The 21406-nt window shown below is 41.3% G+C and overlaps 1 protein-coding gene across 3 annotated transcripts in view; it reads left to right on the top strand.

Annotated features, from left to right (window-relative positions):
- The window catches only part of LOC124038246 (ras and Rab interactor 2-like), a 57094-nt gene that overhangs the window by 24637 nt on the left and 11051 nt on the right, over nucleotides 1-21406 (top strand). For all 3 annotated transcript variants that reach the window (XM_046353863.1, XM_046353864.1, XM_046353866.1), the window contains 5 exons: nucleotides 2245-2345; nucleotides 5258-5462; nucleotides 7708-7819; nucleotides 12730-12802; nucleotides 18327-18415. In XM_046353863.1, the coding sequence (XP_046209819.1) occupies nucleotides 2245-2345; nucleotides 5258-5462; nucleotides 7708-7819; nucleotides 12730-12802; nucleotides 18327-18415 (580 nt within the window). The remainder of the gene's footprint in view (nucleotides 1-2244; nucleotides 2346-5257; nucleotides 5463-7707; nucleotides 7820-12729; nucleotides 12803-18326; nucleotides 18416-21406) is intronic.

The raw sequence follows: 21406 nt of genomic DNA, 5'->3' as shown, positions 1-21406 counted from the left end.
ATACAACAAGCAAAGCTTAAATGCAGAGACTCTGATCTTTGAGTCCTTATGAAATCTATAGCCCATCTCTGCTGCACTGTCAGCACAATTGACAGCGCACTACAGCAAGGCCACTTTGGTCATGAAAATAGACTACAAGGGTAATACACCTATTACAAACGGCCTATGTGAATGCAGCCGTACACAGCTGTCTTACCAAAATAATGCAAACTAAATGCTGAAAGTAGTAGCCTAGTTATTCATGCTTGCAACAACAACAACAAAAAACAATAGCAATTTTGGTTTAGAATACTGACACATGCAAACAAATTAATTTGAACAAAACAGCGGTACCAAGTAGGCATAGTAAACACAATATCAGATCGATAAAGGCATGACAATCTATATTTACGCTAGTTATATTAACAGTAAACAAAAGGTGACTGGAGATAGCAGCTCACTGTTATTATTATTATTATTAGTAGGCTGTCTTGCCAAATAAGTAGGCAGAGACGGGCCCGCTTCAAACATGGAAAATAGTACCGCTCACTCGTGAGTTCAGTAACACGTTGTATGGTACAATACACTTCTGTGAATCAAATTCAACCCAATTACCCAATGCTAGCCTACCACAAACACTTTTACAATACGCACAGTTCCATTTACAGCAACAAAAGCCATAATATAGTGTATCTGTTTCTATGAAGAAACATATCGATATGTAGCTATTCCCAGGGGCGTCATTTGGAATAGTGTGCATTGGAATTCTATTGAATTCTGCTTATGTCACGCTATACCACAATAAACATGCGTTCAAATGCTTTTGACCAAGAAGTGACAGGTTCAATGGCACAAAATCAGGGCTGCGCTCTATCAGCAACATGGACAGCACCATACAGACTAAAGCCAGATTTGGATAGAAAACAACCACCTAGATTGTTTTCTGCTGCCTCCTTGATGCTCTGTGGAACTTCCTGAATAATCAATAATTCCATTCTCCTTAGAAACTTGTAAGATCCCCCTCAAATGCCAGTTGTATTAGTGGAGCTTTCCTCTGGTAACATCCTCTTTCGGTGCTGACTGAAAACATTTATCAAAGGGGGAAAATTAATTGACATGTAGCTGTGGACATCCCAAAAGTCAGTCCATGTTTCAGTGCAGTAAGCACGGTTGACATAGTGGAGAGGGTCCAGGTGTCCTCATTGGAGGCAGAGTGGATGATTTCAGTCTGCAAAAACTGGCGAGCGACACTAAACTCAGCTTCCACCAAATCGGTTCTGCTTCGATGCAGCCAGCAGTGGTTAATTGTTTTACCTGTTTATTTGACTAGGCAAGTCTGTTAAGAACAAATTCTTATTTACAATGACTGCCTACCCGGACGACGCTGGGCGAATTGTGCTCTGCCCTGTTGGACTCTCAATCACGGACAGTTGTAATACAGCCTGGAATCGAACCAGGGTCTGTAGTGACACCTCTAGCACTGATATGCAGTGCCTTACACCGTTGCGCCACTCGGGAGCCCTAAACATTTTTCCACATATAGAAAGTCATGGCTCTCTCCTATTTTCAGTGGTTACTGGTTTGAAACTAGGAACTCGATAATGTCCTCAATCACCGAAAAATAAATGTGATTTCTTGCCAGATGCCCATAATTATATATGGATGAAAACTGAGGGGGCTAAACCCACTTTAGCCCCCTCGTGTGGACTGGTACAATTTGTGTTGCAGTAAAATCTACTGCAGAATGGCCCATTCTAATGTTGTTATGGTCTCAATGTTGAGCACTTGTTGTTATGGTCTAATGTTTCCAAATGGTCCAGAGTTTTCACTGAGGAGGGTCACTTAGTTGGATTTAAGCAGATTGGCCACACTGTTTCTTTCATATTGGACATGCATATTGCACTGTACACAATTTCCTGTAAGTTCTGTCGCAGGAAAGGGAGGCTCCGTTCTACTCAGGAGCACTTCTTGTTTCTAAATCAATTGCTGTCGGGCTCCCTCTTGGGTTATTTGTGTCTTAATTATTTAATCAAACGGTGCACTTAAAGTATCAGACAACTCGATCAACAATTATTATTTTGTATTTTTTGGGGGTGTCATGGACAGCCCTAGAGGTGACAATTATCCCAGCTCCTGAGTCTGCAGGAATGAGTGCAAAGTTGTCTCACACGAAAATACATTCACTATACACACACATTCTCAACTTGTTTGCCTCGTACGCCCTCTATCCCTCGTCACTAATTGACTCGTCTTTCTGTGCTATAGCTGATTGACTCGTTTGTCTGGGAGATCGGGACTCTGAAGAAGGAGATGGTGCAAAAGGCTGAGCAAGCAGAGGGAGATCCAGAGCCTGTAATACTACAGGGGTAAGTATTAAAACCTACCGACAAACTGACTAACAAAATTGTTCTTTCTATCCATCCATTTACTCTAGTAGTGGTACGATGAGCAGACTTGCTTCAACCTTATGATGGGCTGATGTAAAACTAACATTAGCTGTGTATGTTAGAACGAGGGGGGAGAAAAAGGAGGAAGACATTAACAGTGATTTGTTTCCTTGAAGAATTTCAGACCACTCTCAGTTTGTTCAAGTGTAATAACAACAGATGTTGAATTCATTGTTTCGCCTGGTTCACCAACTACTTCTCTGATAGAGTTCAGTGTATCAAATCGGAGGGCCTGTTGTCCGGGACTCTGGCAGTCTCTATGGGGGTGCCACAGGGTTCAATTCTTGGCCGACTCTCTTCTCGGTATACATCAATGATGTCGCTCTTGCTGCTGGTGAGTCTCTGATCCACCTCTACGCAGACGACACCATTTTGTATACTTCTGACCGTTCTGTGGACACTGTGTTAACAACCCTCCAGACGAGCTTCAATGCCCTACAACTCTCCTGCCGTGGCCTCCAACTGCTCTTAAATACAAGTAAAACTAAATGCATGCTTTTCAACCGATCGCTGCCTGCACCTGCCCGCCCGTCCAGCATCACTACTCTGGACGGTTCTGACTTAGAATATGTGGACAACTACAAATACCTAGGTGTCTGGTTAGACTGTAAACTCTCCTTCCAGACTTACATTAAGCATCTCCAATCCAAAATTAAATCTAGACTCGGCATCCTATTCCGCAACAAAGCATCCTTCACTCATGCTGCCAAACAAACCCTCGTAAAACTGACCATCCTACCGATCCTTGACTTCGGCGATATAATTTACAAAATAGCCTCCAATACCCTACTCAATAAATTGGATGCAGTCTATCACAGTGCCATCTGTTTTGTCACCAAAGCCCCATATACAACCCACTGCGACCTGTACGCTCTCGTTGGCTGGCCCTCGCTTCATACTCGTGGCCAAACCCACTGGCTCCAGGTCATCTACAAGACCCTGCTAGGTAAAGTCCCCCCCTTATCTCAGCTCACTGGTCACCATAGCAGCACCCACCTGTAGCACACGCTCCAGCAGGTATATCTCTCTGGTCACCCCCAAAACCAATTCTTCCTTTTGCCACCTCTCCTTCGTTCTCTGCTGCAAATGACTGGAACGAACTACAAAAATATCTGAAACTGGAAAAACATATCTCTCACTAGCTTTAAGCACCAGCTGTCAGAGCAGCTCACAGATTACTGCACCTGTACATAGCCCATCTATAATTTAGCCCAAACAACTACCTCTTCCCCTACTGTATTTATTTTGCTCCTTTGCACCCATTATTTCTATTTCTACTTTGCACATTCTTCCACTGCAAATCTACTATTCCAGTGTTTTACTTGCTATATTGTATTTACTTTGCCACCATGGCCTTTTTTTGCCTTTTTACCTCCCTTATCTCACCTCATTTGCTCACCTCGTATATAGACTTGTTTCTACTGTATTATTGACTGTATGTTTGTTTTACTCCACGTGTAACTCTGTCGTTGTATGTGTCGAACTGCTTTGCTTGATCTTGGCCAGGCCGCAATTGTAAATGAGAACTTGTTCTCAACTTGCCTACCTGGTTAAATAAAGGTGAAATAATACACAAAAATTGTTACTGGCTGTTTGATAAGCATGATTTGAGGATCATGATGATAACGATGATGAGTGCCAGTGAGTAAAGTTGATTGGTGTTCTGTAGTTCCCTGTTTCCACCAGCAAGTGGGGATAGTGTGCTCTGGTCATTCAGGTAGCTGAGTTTCATGATGTCATTGTGTTGACGAGATGTCAGAGGGAAAGGTGGATAGAGTATCAGTGATTTCCAAAGTGAACACCAAGCATGTTTGTGTAGATTAAATTATAGGCTACAAAAAAATGATTTACAGATTGCCTGACATTAGGTACATAATGACATGTAGATTACACTGGGTGTACAAAACATTAGGAACACCTTCCTAATATGGAGTTGCACCTGCTTTTGCCCTCAGAACAGCCTCAATTTGTCGGGGCAATGGACTCTACAAGGTGTTGAAACCGTTCCACAGAGATGCTGGTCCGTGTTGACTCCAATGCATCCCACCATTGTCAAATTGGCTGGATGTCCTTTGGGTGGTGGACCATTCTTGATACACACAGGAAACTGTTGAGCATTCAAAACCCAGCAGGGTTGCAGTTCTTGACACACTCAAACAAGTGCACCTGGCACTTACTACCATATTTTGTTCAAAGGCACATAAATATTTTGTCTTGACCATTCACCCTCTCTCTGAATTGCACACATACACAATCCATATCTTAATTTTTTCTAGGCTTTAATATCCTTATTTATCCAGTTTCCTCACCTTAATCTACACCACGTGTCAAACACAAGGCCCACAGGGCAATGATACATTTCTATCCAGCCCGTGCGTTGATTTGGGTTGTCAATTCATTTTGGCCCGCTTACATACCACCCGTAATGCGGTGCTCTACAAGTCACAGCAAGCACTATCAGTGGCGTTAGCGGGTCTGTTCTGCCCTGATAGGATGTTAAAGCAGTTTCCGTGGAATTGAAAAAGCACCTATTTCTGAAGAAGTATGAATGATGGGCGTTCTTGTGTTGAGTCATTTCATTGGGTACATGTTTTACACTGGGATACTGAACCATTTTTGAAATCCATTTAGAACTATGATTCAACTCAATAATACTTTTTGGTTCTCATGCTGATCTATTACGTTCTTGTTTTTATTATGTGTTTGTGTACACTTGTGTTTGCATAGTTTTTTGTGTGCATGCATGTGTCTGTACATTAGATATCACTATTAGTAAACAAATAGAGGATATAAATTGTATATTTCTAATTTGGTCTTTCTCCCCCTCTCAGGCTAGATGGGCAGGTGGGAGGTCTGTTCCTACCTCCCTGTGTTGGTGTGCGGGCAGGGCTTGCTGGAGTTAGGGATTCAGGCTACGACTCTTTGCATAGAAGGATGAGTGTGCTGGACAGGCTGGTGCAAACGCACGCTGTGTGGCTGCAGCTGGGACTGAGCCAGGCAGAAGCCACACGCAAACTGCAACCACAGCCCACTGGGGTGAGACCAGATGCACTCACCTAGTCACAGGACCCAATTCATGTTCTACTAAGCTAACATATGGAATTGTTTTTAAGGTCATACCATGGATCATTTAGCCATTTGATTTTGAATTTTAGGACCCCTGTAGGCATCATGAAAATATCGAATGTGGCATTTTATTTGCCCTTCACTACTATAGCCCATAGAAATGCGTTGAATAACACATTTACATGTAAAAAATTAATCAAGGTTTTGAAGTGTCTGTCCTATATCTAGGAGATGTAAGAAAGCTCAGGAAATAATGCAGTTGTTTTTGGACACACGTTTAACAATACATTTTTTGGACACAAAACTACCTTCATACTTCCATAAAATGTTTTAACCATTACTGTGTTACCTTCAGACGAGTACAGTAACAGTTGAGGGGGTCGTAGAGAAAAACGGTAAAACCATCATGTTCGTGAGTCTCCCCTTTTTCATAGTGGTCATATTAGTTATTAGGCCAAACCATTCGGACGCTACAGACCGATCTTTTTCAGGATATCTCCTGGTCTGACAAACAGCGCTGTAGCTCTGCCACTTTCAACCTCAAGAGGCGGAAGGCACACGCAGGCGGAAGGCACACGCAGGCGGAAGGCACACGCAGGCGGAAGGCACACGCAGGCGGAAGGCACACGCAGGCAGATGCAGTGAATTGAAACGTGTCCCATGCAACAACAAAAAACATCTCTAACTTAAACTAAAGGATTTTGATGGGGAATTTTGTTAATTCAATTGACGAGTACCTGTCAATAGACTCTTAAAGAGATTATAGTGGTATTGTTTACATGCAAGCCTCAGCAAGCACTCATAAGATACTGGACACTATCACTGGCGCTTAATTAATAACAAAGGAAAGACCACTCACCCGTATTTCCTATAATTCTACACATTGTGTCATGTCTTATGTGTGTTCATGTGATATTTGAGTGACTCAAACGTTACAACAAAATCAATGGGCTAAAAAATGATAGCTGACATGGGATAGTTGATCTGGACATTTCTAAAAAGTTATAAATAGCTCTCGAAGGTCTGCAATGACTGACATGACAAGAGGAAAACTGCTGACGCACTACCCAATTTCGAAATTGCACCTTGAGCAACTTTCAGGAGTAAGTTCAACGCCTGACTGAGTTCCTTAAGGTACCCCCTGCCGAACCCTTGCGTACACCAGAACCACTGAGTGAGAACCACCTTTGGTTACTGGCTCAACGCTCTAACCACTAGGCTACCTGACGCCCCCTAGATGAAGAAAAGTAGACAGGTTAAAGAAGAATTTTCAAACCTAGAGACAAATTAATTGTGGATGGATTGAGTATGTGAGCCATTCAGAGGCTGAGTGGGTAAGACAAAATATTTAAGTGCTTTTGAATGGGGTATGGTAGTTGGTGCCAGTGAACCGGTTTGAGTGTGTCAAGAACTGCAACGCTGCTGGGTTTTTCACACTCAACAGTTTCCCGTTTGTATCAAGAATGGTCTACCACCAAAAGGACATCCAGCCAACTTGACACAACTGTGGGAAGCATTGGAGTTAACATGGGCCAGCATCACTGTGGAATGCTTTTCACACCTTGTAGAGTCCATGCCCTGACAAATTGAGGTTGCTCTGAGGGCAAAAGAGGGTTCCACCCAATATTAAGGTGTTCCTAATGTTTTGTACACTCAGTGTATATGACATGGTGAAATGTCCCTCTTCCTATGAGAAGGCTGACGCACTGGTACATCTTTGTGTGCAAAGCAGTGCTTGGAATATTTCCTACTTATCTGTGATCCTAACAAAGTAGCAGCTGTTTGTGATGACCATCTTTCACAGTACCTAAGGCCAGGATGAAATTGGAAAAATAAATGTTCCTATAATTCTCCTTTTGTCGAAATACTTTAAAACTGGAGGAGAGGGTATCGCTTACTGAGTTTAAAGCTCTGATAGAGGAAAATTACTATCGTGATTGTTATTAATGTATTGTGCTAATGTGTTGCATGTACACACTGACTACTTCCTTGCCAGGTCCCCCTCAGCGCTTTCTAACCTCAAGGGTTCTGTTTAAATAAAAATGAAGCTCCAGCTCCTATTCATGCAACAACATCACAGTACACAGACACCCTTACATTCTCACACAATGGAGGACTAAATGAGAAACATACTTCAGAAGTGTCTGTGATTTTTCCATTTCAACGTTTTTATTGATGTCTGTGTTTCTCAATGGGCTTTTCCCCCTGGCTGCAGACGTTTCTGGTGAGAAAGTCGACTACCCTGCAGAGGAAGGTGATCTCTCTGCGGATGCACCAGGACTCTGAGACACCCGTCAAAGATTTCCCTGTGAGGGAGTGTCAATACAGTAAGCACATGGCCTATCAATTCCTATCTATTAGGGATCTTCATCATCCAAATGTATCCCCCATAGACCTGTTATTATAAGCTTCTCAACACACCATTTATTTTTCCCTCTGATTATTTGAATATTCTATTTTAATCTATATCCCTTTTGCTCTAATTTCCCCTCGTGTTTTCCCCCCATTCTAAATCAACACCAGTGTTGACGTGCTTCTGTCACGGTACACTATGTGGTGTTTCTCTACCTGGGCCTCAACATTATTCTCTTCTCTCTCTACTCAGAGGTCGATGCAGAGAGCACTGGGTGTTTCTCCAAGCCTATTTCCCAATACTTACCTAGTGAACGTATTTATGTGTTATGCAGTTAATTCACACAAAGATTCACTTCTTAAACCAGACTTTATATTGCTGCCGCTCTTTTGATGTTCTTGGGTTGAATATAACAATCTGACTAAACTATTTGTTGGGTGTGTTGTCCCAGAAAATGGCTGACCAGATATTTTGTATGGTTTCTTAATGTGATGTAGCCTGGTACGTGTTGCAGCTTGCTCTCCGATTCTATGTAAACGGTTGTACTAGGCATAGACAAATGCCTGGAAACACACGCATCCCTCCTGCAAAAAGCCTTACTGAACAAGGCAGCTAACTGGGCATTGTTTAGCCATGGAACAATAATGTTGGAGAGTAGTGACATTGTCCAAATGTATGCTGAACAAAAATATAAACGCAACATGTAAAGTGGTGGTTTCATGAGCTGAAATAAAAAAAATCACAGAAATTTTCCATACGCACAAAAAGCTTATTTCTCTCACATTTTGTGAACATATTTGTTTATATTCCTGTTATTGAGCATTTTTTTCTTTGCCAAGATAATCCATCCACCTGACAGGTGTGGCATATCAAGAAGCTGATTAAAAGGCATGAGTGAGCGTGCAATTGGCCTGCTGACTACAAGAATGTCCACCAGATAATTGATTGTTCATTTCTCTATCAAAAGCTGCCTCCAATGTTGTTTTAGATAATTTGGCAGTACATCCAACCGGCGGGATCGTCTTGTGACATCCATTTATTTATTTCTATTGACTCATTTCCTTATATGAACTGTAACTCATTAAAAGCTTTGAAATTGTTCCATGTTGTCTTTATATTTTTGTTCAGTATAGATGCTTATCATAAGTTGGTTAATTTTTTTCCTGCTAACTTGAGTACTGTTTGATGCAGCAAGAGTCAAATAGAAATGTGCAAATGTAGAGTACTTTTATGTAAATGTGGACATAGTGTTTTCACATTACACAGCAGACTTTGACATCCTGTTGCTCTTCTCAAGCTCAGAATTCGTCCAAGGTAAGCATTAGTAATGGAGTTCAGTGTACAGATGGGGACTGCTCGCTGGCCTGCTGTCTGGATTTAACCCACTTCCCCAATTTCCCCTCTTAAATGTAAATACACATTCTCTCCCCCTTCCTCACTCTCTTTGCCTCTTTCGTTCCTTCCATCTCTATCACTTCCTGCATACCCCAATCTCTATTAAAATATACATTTTTTTCTTTCTCTCTCTCTGTCCATCCCTTTTTTCCAGATCTGGGACACGTGTATGGGTTATTAAAGACTTGTTGTATACAGTTGCCTTTGTGTCTCTGGCTCTTCATGCCTTGGCAAATGAACCAGCAAGGCACCAGATGTGTACCCTGTTGTCTTAGTAGAGTGACCCCAAACGTATGAGCAACAGTTTTTCTATTAAGTTGTGTCTCAGAAGACCACAATGAAAGGAAAAACATTGGAAAACTGTGATCAGTTAACTACTCGTGATAATGCAACTTGTGTGTGTGTATTAGAGGTTGACCGATTTTATAATTTTTCACAAAAAAAAAAAAATATATGTATATTTTTATTTTTTACATGTATTTGTAATAATGAAAATGACAACAATGCTGAATGAACACTTATTTTAACTGAATATAATACATCAATAAAATCAAGTTAGCCTCAAATAAAATGAAACTTGTTCAATTTAGTTTAAATAATGTAAAAACAAAGTGTTGGAGAAGAAAGTAAGTGCAATATGTGCCATGTAAAAAAAAAACTAACGTTTAAGTTCCTTGCTCAGAACATGTGAAAGCTGGTGGTTCCTTTTAACAGGAGTCTTCAATATCCCCAGGTAAGACGTTTTAGGTTGTAGTTATTATAGGACAATTTCTCTCTATACGATTTGTATTTCATATACCTTTGACTATTGGATGTTCTTATAGGCACTTTAGTATTGCCAGTGTAACAATATACAGTGGGGCAAAAAAGTATTTAATCAGCCACCAATTGTGCAAGTTCTCCCCCTTAAAAAGATGAGATCCACAAAATCACATTGTAGGATTTTTAATGAATTTATTTGCAAATTATGGTGGAAAATAAGTATTTGGTCAATAACAAAAGTTTATCTCAATACTTTGATATATAACCTTTGTTGGCAATGACAGAGGTCAAACGTTTTCTGTCTTCACAAGGTTTTCACACACTGTTGCTGGTATTTTGGCCCATTCCTCCATGCAGATCTCCTCTAGAACAGTGATGTTTTGGGGATGTTGCTGGGCAACACGGACTTTCAACTCCCTCCAAAGATTTTCTATGGAGTTGAGATCTGGAGACTGGCTAGGCCACTCCAGGCCCTTGAAATGCTTCTTAAGAAGCCACTCCTTCGTTGCCCGGGTGGTGTGTTTTGGATCATTGTCATGCTGAAAGACCCAGCCACGTTTCATCTTCAATGCCCTTGCTGATGGAAGGAGGTTTTCACTCAAAATCTCACGATACATGGCCCCATTCAATATTTCCTTTACATGGATCAGTCGTCCTGGTCCCTTTGCAGAAAAACAGCCCCAAAGCATGATGTTTCCACCCCCATGCTTCACAGTAGGTATGGTGTTCTTTGGATGCAACTCAGCATTCTTTGTCCTTCAAACACGACAAGTTGAGTTTTTACCAAAAAGTTCAATTTTGGTTTCATCTGACCATATGACATTCTCCCAATCTTCTGGATCATCCAAATGCTTTCTAGCTAACTTCAGACGGGCCTGGACATGTACTGGCTTAAGCAGGGGGACACGTCTGGCACTGCAGGATTTGAGTCCCTGGCGGCGTAGTGTGTTACTGATGGTAGGCTTTGTTACTTTGGTCCCAGCTCTCTGCAGGTCATTCACTAGGTCCCCCCGTGTGGCTCTGGAATTTTTGCTCACCGTTGTGATCATTTTGACCCCACGGGGTGAGATCTTGCGTGGAACCCCAGATTGAGGGAGATTATCAGTGGTCTTGTATGTCTTCCATTTCCTAATAATTGTTCCCACAGTTGATTTCTTCAAACCAAGCTGCTTACCTATTGCAGATTCAGTTTTTCCAGCCTGGTGCAGGTCTACAATTTTGTTTTTGGTGTCCTTTGACAGCTCTCTGGTCTTGGCCATAGTAGAGTTTGGAGTGTGATTGTTTGAGTTTGTGGACAGGTGTCTTTTATACTGATAACAAGTTCAAACAGTTGTCCTCCACTTGTTACCTGTATTAATGGCAAGAGGGGCCTCTTAAAGAAGTTGTTACAGGTTTGTGAGACACAAATCTTGCTTGTTTGTAGGTGACCAAATACTTATTTTCTACCATAATTTGCAAATAAATTCATGAAAAATCCTACAATGTGATTTTCTGGAGAAAAATCTCATTTTGTCTGTCATAGTTGAAGTGTACCTATGATGAAAATTACAGGCCTCTCATCTTTTTAAGTGGGAGAACTTGTACATTTGGTGGCTGACTAAATGCTTTTTTTGCCCCACTAGCTTCCGTCCCTCTCCTCGCCCCTACCTGGGCTCGAACCAGGAACACATCGACAACAGCCACCCTCGAAGCAGCGTTACCCATCGCTCCCATCGCAGAGCAAGGGGAACAACCACTCCAAGTCTCAGCGAGTGATGTTTGAAACGCTATTAGAGCGCAGCCCGCTAACTAGCTAGCCATTTCACATCGCTTACACCAGCCTAATCTCGGGAGTTGATAAACAGTCATAAACCGCTCAATGCTTGAAGCACAGCGGCGAGCTGCTGGAAAAACACACTAAAGTGCTGTTTAATGAATGCGTATGAGCCTGCTGGTGCCTACCATCGCTCAGACTGCTCTATCAAATCATAGACTTAATTATAACATAATACACAGAAATACGAGCCTTAGGTCATTAATATGGTCGAATCCGGAAACTATCATCTCAAACAATACGTTTTATTATTCTTTCAGTGAAAAACGGAACCGTTCCTTATTTTATCTAATGGGTGGCATCCATAAGTCTAAATATTCCTGTTACATTGCTCAACCTTCAATGTTATGTCATAATTACGTAAAATTCTGGCAAATTAGGTGGTCCAAACTGTTGCATATACACTGACTGTGTGCAATGAAGCAAGAGAAGTGACACAATTTCACCTGGTTAATATTGCCTGCTAACCTGGATTTCTTTTAGCAAAATATGCAGGTTTAAAAAATATACAGTGAGAGAAAGTATTTGATCCCCTGCTGATTTTGTACGTTTGCCCACTGACAAAGAAATTATCCGTCTATAATTTTAATGGTAGGTTTATTTGAACAGTGAGAGACAGAATAACAACAAAAATCCAGAAAAATGCATGTCAAATGTTATAAAATATATATTTTTTTAATCTGCCAAATCGGTGTCCAAAAATACCGATTTCCGATTGTTATGAAAACTTGAAATTGGCCCTAATTAATTGGCTATTCCGATTAATCGGTCGACCTCTAGTGTGTATGGTATGTCACTGTAGTTCCCAAGTGAAAACATCACCCCTTCTCTCATCTAGGAATATTGCTGTTTTGATTTATGGGAATAGCCTATGGAAATGTCTCACGGTTCCTTAAATATACATTTCTCCACAGCATTCTCCTTGGAGAGATCAGGCCTCAGCTTTGCAGACCTGTTTCATCTTGTGGCTTTCTGCTGCATCAGCAGGTAACACACACACATACACACCCCCCAAAAAACTGTACCCTTTTCATCCCAGCTATAAATCACCCATTCCTTTTGAAGACAAACACATGGAGCCCAGAGGTTACTGAAAGAACCTGAATCAGTTGAAGTTCAGAGAACAGCATATACTGGCCACCTCATCAGTTCATGTTATGAGACAATTGCACTGTTTTTTCAAACGATCATTATCAGTCTAGTCTGCACTATAACAATTCAAATTACTAGTGTTGAGCAATTTTTTTTTTTTTTTTTTTTTTTTGGGGGGGGGGTATTAAACATCTAATTGACAGACCGTTTAATTACTTTAAATACATTTAGTTTGGTTTTTTTGAGCCCAACATGCTGTTTTTGAGATGAATTTAGTCTAACTATATGGGACACTGGGCAGAAGGGAGTTGTAGTTTTCACTCAGTGGCGGGGTATTTATGGATGCCAAGAGAAGCCAGGCTTCCCCAAAATATGTTACTTAGGAAAAAAACATGCATTTTTTGTCTCTCCGTGTTTCATGATTTTCCTTACATTTGCAAGAGGCTGAATGGACAGTATCTCATCTGAGAAAGCATTCGAGTGAGTGAAACAGCCCCTCTGTTTCTGTATTTGTAGGCCATGTACAGTTGAAGTCGGAAGTTTACATACACTTAGGTTGGGGTCATTAACTTGTTTTTCAACCACTCCACACATTTCTTGTTAAACTATAGTTTTGGCAAGTCTGTTAGGACATCTACTTTGTGCATGTCACAAGTAATGTTTCCAACAATTGTTTAGACAGACTATTTCCCTTATTCACTGTATCACAATTCCAGTGGGTCAGAAGTTTACATACACTAAGTTGACTGTGCCTTTAAACAGCTTGGAAAATTCCAGAAAATGATGTCATGACTTTAGAAGCTTCTGATAGGCTAATTGACATGATTTGAGTCAATTGGAGGTGTACCTATGGATGTATTTCAAGGCCTACCTTCAAACTCTCTGCCTCTTTGCTTGACATCATGGGAAAATCAAAAGAAATCAGCCAAGACTTCAGAAAAAAAGTGTAGACATCCACAAGTCTGGTGGAGGTACCACGTTCATCTGTACAAACAATAGTACGCAAGTATAAACACCATGGGACCACGCAGGCGTCATACCGCTCAGGAAGAAGATGCGTTCTGTCTCCTAGAGATGAATTTACTTTGGTGCAAACTGTGCAAATCAAACCTAGAACAACAGCAAAGGAACATGTGAAGATGGAGGAAACTGGTTCAAAAGTATCTATATCCACAGTAAAACGAGTCCTATATCAACATAACCTGAAAGGCCGCTCAGCAAGGAAGAAGCCAATGCTCCAAAACCGCCATAAAAAAAGCCAGACTTCGGTTTGCAACTGCACATGGGGACAGTCCTCTGGTCTGATGAAACAAAAATAGAACTGTTTGGTCATAATGACCATCGTTACGTTTGGAGGAAAAAGGGGGAAGCTTGCAAGCCGTAGAACACCATCCCAACCGTGAAAGCACGGGGGTGGCAGCATCATGTTGTGGGGGTGCTTTGCTGCAGGAGGGACTGGTGCACTTCACAAAATAGATGGCATCATGAGGCAAGGAAAATTATGTGGATATACTGAAGCAACATCTCAAGACATCAATCAGGAAATTAAAACTTGGTCGCAAATAGGGCTTCCAAATGGACAATGCCCCCAAGTATACTTCCAAAGTTTTGTTAAAATTTCTTAAGGACAACAAAGTCCAGGTATTGGAGTGGCCATCACAATGCCTTGACCTCAATCAGTTAGAAAAGTTGTGGGCAGAACTGAAAAAGCGTGTGTGAGCAAGGAGACCTACACACCTGGCTCGATCAGGAGGAATGGGCCAAAATTCACCCAACTTGTTGTGGGAAGCTTGTGGAAGGCTACCCAAAACATTTGACTCAAGTTAAACAATTTAAAGGCAATGCTACCAAATACTAATTGAGTATATGTAAACTGCTGACCCACTGGGAATGTGATGAAAGAAATAAAAGCTGAAATAAATAATTCTCAACTATTATTCTGACATTTCACCATCTTAAAATAAAGTGGTGATCCTAACTGACCTAAGGGACTTTTTACTAGCATTAAATGTCAGGAATTGTGAAACTGAGTTTAAATGTATTCGGCTAAGGTGTATGTAAACTTGAATGCAAGGGCTGCCAGCGAGCATTTGGTCTCCCTTGATATATATATATATTTTTTAATAATAGCCAAGCATTGCACTAAACTGAGCGAGCTAAACTGTGAATGGTCCTGGCGCAACAAAAAAAGTGTCAAGGGAAGCCCGTTTGGATTTGTCGGCCCTCCTATTGTGGCAACTTGTTTTTGTCCTCCAGTAGCTAGCTAGCTCAGATTTGGCTATTTCCTCAATTGTTATTGTCTCGGCCTTAGACCTATATATCATGGCCACAAGGCATATGAACTAACAGGTTATAGCACAAACTGTTTTTTTTTGGCTTGGCTTCCCCAGTGATTTACCCAAGCACCACTACTGAATTAACTACAATGACCATCCCCATTGTGCCTGTTCTTTTCTGGGTCGGACAGAGATTGATACACTTTTATGCCTGCTTCGTTGTGTTAGATACGCACAAACTGCATACGCCGCCGCATATGAGGAATGTACACAGCACGAGACTGCACGTGAAAGTATGCCTTTTCTACTTTGAAATCTTGTTTAAAAAATATTGTAGTACAGCTCTCAGCACACTTGGGCAGGCAAGCCTAGAATGACTAAAGATGGTACTGTTACGAATCCCTTTTGGCCCGACAGTCTAGGGGGGATGGTAATGAGATCCGTAACATAACTCATGCAAATTATTATTGTGACAAAGTAAAAATGTGAACGAAATAACCACGACAACAGAAATCTACCGTCAAACTCTAGGTTTATTTATAAACACACGGTAATGGGGGGGGGAGCAGGAAAAAGGGGCTGAGCTGGACCCAAGGAAAGAAACAAATATACAAAAACACACCCCTAAGCTAGACTAGCCTACTTTAACAGCTAACTAACTAACCAAAAATACAGTGGGTGGTCCACCCAGTTCTACCTAGTGTATTTAACAAAGTTCACCTACGGGTAGTGTATGCCCATGGGCGACTTGTCTTGGTTTCCCCTTTTCCCACCAGCAAACAAACAAACACCATAACCAAAAACAATACTCACAGGTGATGACAAAGTGCTATGAAGGTGCTTTAAACAAAAGAGAGGTTAAGACACAAAGCGAGAGTGAAACACAGACCTACAGACATGGCATTTACAGAGAGATTGAGCTGAGCTTTGAGCTCTAGAACAAACAAATGGGGTTTTTAAACCATGGGGAAGGAACTGTGATAGGTCAGGAAATAGGAGGAGGTGTGTCTTCTGATTGATGATTGATTGTTGACTGATTGGGGAGTGATGATTTTCACCTGTGAGGGGAGAAGGAGAGAAAAGAAACACACACACAGGATACACACACACAGGATAACTGTATCCGTAACAGGTACAATACAGAGATGTTAGATGGTTGTCTGGCTGGCCAACCTGGTCTCGGAGCATTTCATATTATTTTGTACGTAATTCCGAGACACTGCATTTAGTATGATATGTATTTATTTGTGGCTGTCCATCAACCATTTTGTATTATATGTTACGAATTTACAAAATGTACAATATGTCACGAATTACCAATACTTTGGACATGTTACGAATTCTAGCTAGGTTACGAATTCTAGCTAGGTTAACGTTAGCTAGGCTAGGGGTTAGGGTTCAATTTAGGAGTTAGGTTAATGGGTTATGGGAAGGGTTAGGGTTAGCTAATATGGTAAGTAGTTAAAGTTGCTAATTAGCGCAAATGCTAAAGTTATCTGTGATGAGATTCGAACTCGCAACCTTTGGGTTGTTAGATATCCACCCCGACCAACCACTCTACTAAGTAACATTTGTATTATGTAACCATATCATACTAATTTCAGTGTACTAGATTTACGTTTCCTATGTTACTCTAGTCTATGAGACCAGGATGGGCAGGCTGGCTGCTTGTGTCTGAGCAGAGATGAGATTACTTTAAGGAATGAAAAATTATAGTAATGTACACAACTGAAATATTTTATTATTTCATAGCAATTGGACCTGACAGAGACAATGGAATATTTTCAGTTTTGGCAATTGAATGTTCACTATTTGGGGCTTTTAATTTCAATTAAAAAGCTCTAACCATTTTACTTTAATTATTTCATAATGCATTTCATGTGTATAAAAAAATATATACTTTTGAAATATATATATATGTTTTTACAGAACAGTCCTCAAAAAGCACTTATCGCTCATCAGAACTAGTTTTTATTTTTTATTTATTTTTTACATTTGGTTAATAAACAAGGGGTCACTTGATGTTATTCAAACTATGCTAATCTTGGATAAGACTTAGAGGTTGTGATTGATTGAAAACATGCAGAGATCATCCGTTCCCCTGACCCTGCATCTCACAAAGTGGTTGGAACCAAAAATCTCAAATTTGGACTCATCAAACCAAAGGACAGATTTCCACTGGTCTGTCTATTTGCTGTTGTTTCTTGGCCCAATCAAGTCTCTTCTTATTATTGGTGTCCTTTATTAGGGGTTGCTTTGCAGCAATTTGACCATGAAGGTCTGAACAGTTGATGTTGAGATGTCTGTTACTTGAACTCTGAAGCATTTATTTGGGATGCAATCTGAGGTGCAGTTAAATCTAATGAACTTATCCTCTACAGCAGAGGTAACTCTGGGTCTGCTTTTCCTGTGGCGGTCCTCATGAGAGCCAGTTTCATCATAGCGCTTGATGGTTTTTGCGACTGCACTTGAAGAATATTTCAAAGTTCTTAATGTTCCTGATTGACTGACCCCAATGTCTTAAAGTAATGATGGACTTTTGTTTCTCTTTGATTGTTTATTTGAGCTGTTCTTGCCATAATATGGCAAGATGGTGAATGCACCAATTTGTAAGTCGCTCTGGATAAGAGCGTCTGCTAAATGACTTAAAAGTAAAATGTAAATAATATGGACTTGGTATTTTACCAAATAGGGCTCTCTTCTGTATACCACCCCACCTTGTCACAACACAACTGATTGGCTCAAACGCATAAAGAAGGAAAGAAATTCCACAAATTAACTTTTTTAACAAGGCACACCTGTTAATTGAAATAAATTCCAGGTGACTACCTCATGAAGCTGGTTGAGAGAATGCTAAGAGTGTGCAAAGCTGTCATCAAGGCACAGGGTGGCTACTTTGAAGAATCTCAAATATATTATATATATATTTGGATTTGTTAAACTATTTTGTGGTTACTACATTATTCCATATGTGTTATTTCACAGTTTTGATGATCTCACAATGTATAAAATAGTAAAAACCCTTGAATGAGTAAGTGCATCCAAACTTTTGACTGGTTGTGTGTATAGATGGGACAGGGATTAATTCGCTCTTTCTATCTCTCAATCATCACACATATTGACTCTGTCTGCCTCTCTCTTAGGGATGTCTTGCCATTCACTCTAAAGCTTCCTGAAGCCATCTCTGCAGCCAGGACGCCAACAGACTTGGAGGTGGCCAAGCAAGGAGCAGGTGAATGTCCACTAGACTGATACTGTACATTTGTATTGATTTAATACATATCTGAAGCTTCTCTGAGCCCCAGATCAGTGGCTGCTAGGCACATGATGAGGGGAGTATTGGGGCCCTGGGACCACGAGTAGGCCTCACTGGGGTCTTAGACCTCTAACTCAGTCACTGTACAATGTGATCTCTCTGTGCCAAAGCTGTAATGTTGCACTGCCTCTGAAAGAGCCAATGTATAGGCCTATACTAGCCTTGGTGACACACTGATTTGATAACATACTTCCTTTGGTGTGGTTTCAAGTGATCTTCACACACACAACAGGCCCACTGTGTAGCTTTTCCCTCTGATTAAAGTGAGGAGACCGATTTGAGACTTAAACAATGCTTGGGTTTGTGTGTGTGTTGAGGTAGATGCACGTCACTGAAGGTTCACATGGATTTTAATGATGTTCATATAGGTGAACATGCTCTATGAGCCGTGTGTAGGTAGGCCATGTCGCGTCACTGAAATATGGCTTTGGACATAACATAAGACGCCAGTTCTGACGTCTAGATCGGTACCCATGACGTGGGTCTGATTTCAATACAGTTAGACACAGCCCATCTATGCTTCAGAGAAAGTAGACTTTCTTTCATTCTGTCTATTCAACCATGGTTAACAGACCAACAGAAGTTGAGCTTGATTGAAAAAGAAGTGCACATTTGCTGGACATACTAGCAGATGCTTGATAAATACGTTTTTCAAGCAGTGAACCATAAGCAGACATTTCTCTTTACCATGAGGCTGAACTTTGGTAGTATTTATTCACTCTGTCATCTGCCTGTATTTCAGGTTTCACTCGCCTCCATATTCCTCAGCTCAATCTAGATTTTCTCAGCTGACAGTTTGTTTTAGACCAGAACGTTTCCCCGTTAGGCCACACCCTCCCAGTGCCTCAGGTGTGTAACCTGCGAAACAGGATTTTAGTAGCAACAAGTTCACCCCTTGCAGACCACAGTTATTATTAACACTTTAGGGATGAATGTGTTTTCATCCAAAACAATTGATTTTCTACATAATTTTATGTTCAAAACAGGGGCAATGTGATTTGAACTTAATGGAGAACTGCACTTCCTGATTTGGCATCGTTTTTTCATCAATGCTCATTAAGAAATGCAAGCGGCCATGAATGAAGGCAAACGAGTTGTCTTCAGGTGTGGTTTCATGTGGTTTTTTTTGGGGGGGTTGTTTATTTGCCATTCAATCACAACAAATGAGCTAAAATCACTCATGACTGCAAAGCCAGGCATGACTCCAACACCATTATTAAGTTTCTGATGACACAACACTGGTAGGCCTGATCACTGACAACTATGAGACAGCCTATAGGGAGGAGGTCAGAGACCTGACCGTGTGGTGCAAGGACGACAACCTCTCCCTTAATGTGATCAAGACAAAGGAGGTGATTATGGACTACAGGAAAAGGAGGACAGAGCACGCCCCCATTCTCATGGACGGGGCTGTAGTGGAGCAGGTTGAGAGCTAACATGGTCCAAGCACACCAAGACAGCTGTAAACAGGGCACGACAAAACCTATATTCCCTCAGGAAACTGAAAAGATTTGGCATGGCTCCTCAGAAGCTCAAGGTTTTACAGCTGCACCATCGAGAGCATCCTGATGGGTTGCAATCACTGCCTGGTATGGCAACTGCTCGGCCTCTGACCGCAAGGCACTACAGAGGGTAGTGTGTGTGGCCCAGTACATAACCAGGCCAAGCTTCCTGCAATCCCGGACCTCTATACCAGGCGGTGTTAGAAGAAAGACTCCAGCCACCCTAGTCATAGACTGTTCTCTCTGCTACTGCACAGCAAGTGGTACCGGAACACCAAGTCTAGGTCCAAGAGGCTTCTCAACAGCTTCTACCCCCAAGCCATAAGATTCCTGAACAGCCTATCTAATGTTAGCTAGTGAATATTTCTGTCAAATCACAGTTATAACAAGATGGCCAGAACTAGTGTCTGGAATGTGTTTCATGAGACACTTGTTCTACAACACCTTGCAACTCGCTAGCATTATCCAATAATGTAGCTAGCTAGTGTAAACAACTCGCTGTCATCAACAACACCAGGCACAATCTCCACGTTTGAACGTGTATCTAGAGTTTGATGTAATCCAGATCCTGGCCATATGATTGAACAACTTTACGAAAGCCCATTTTCACTAGAGTAACTATTTTCCGATCAATATGTGCATTGCACCTGAAGCTACTGCCAAAGATACACGATTGTCTGGTGAATTCGTTTTGCATGGCCCAGATTTGCCAGGTAGGTGGGTTTGCTCCTTTAAAACCATACCACACCAGTCTTTTCCCAGAAAACATGCTTCCACCACGTGTTAATAGGCAAAAGGGGGCATGAATTGTTGATATAATTGTAATCTAAAACAACCCCCTTAAATCATGACTCATTCACTTGCCAAACTCAATTTTAGATGTGCCGTTGACCAAAATTATCCTATTTACACTTTGTAGTCTATTTTGACACATTGTTTCTGACTCATATCCATGCCAAAAGCTGTTTACAACCAGAGAAATCGGTTCTAAGGCACAGTTGTCCTTTAAGGCCAGAGGAAAGGGAGCCCTTTACTGGCTCTCCAAAACCACCTCTCGTCTCCCATCCATCCCTGCTTAACTTTAGATCCAAGCCAGCAGTGGTATGCACGGTGCTATGCTGCCTTCACTTCTTCAACTTTTATCAATAATAATATTTTCCAGAAAACAAGAAATATCAGATTAAATGCCACTGTGCTATTGTTAAGTCACAAAAATGGACTGTAAAGGTAGCTGATTAAGAAAATGGAAGAGCTGCTTAATGAAAGAATAACGAAAATCAGTCAAGCGAATGAAGTCTGGAGGAGTTGGGTCGGAACAACTTTGGCTGAGAGCTGGCGCGCGAGTGAGGGGGTGACTGGGGGAGGAGAGAATGCGCTGTTGACAGCCCGCCCCCACGCACTTATT

This window comes from Oncorhynchus gorbuscha, linkage group LG06, assembly GCF_021184085.1.
Source record: "Oncorhynchus gorbuscha isolate QuinsamMale2020 ecotype Even-year linkage group LG06, OgorEven_v1.0, whole genome shotgun sequence".
In the NCBI taxonomy this organism is placed as follows: domain Eukaryota; kingdom Metazoa; phylum Chordata; class Actinopteri; order Salmoniformes; family Salmonidae; genus Oncorhynchus; species Oncorhynchus gorbuscha.
This window is presented reverse-complemented; position numbering and strand designations above follow the sequence as displayed.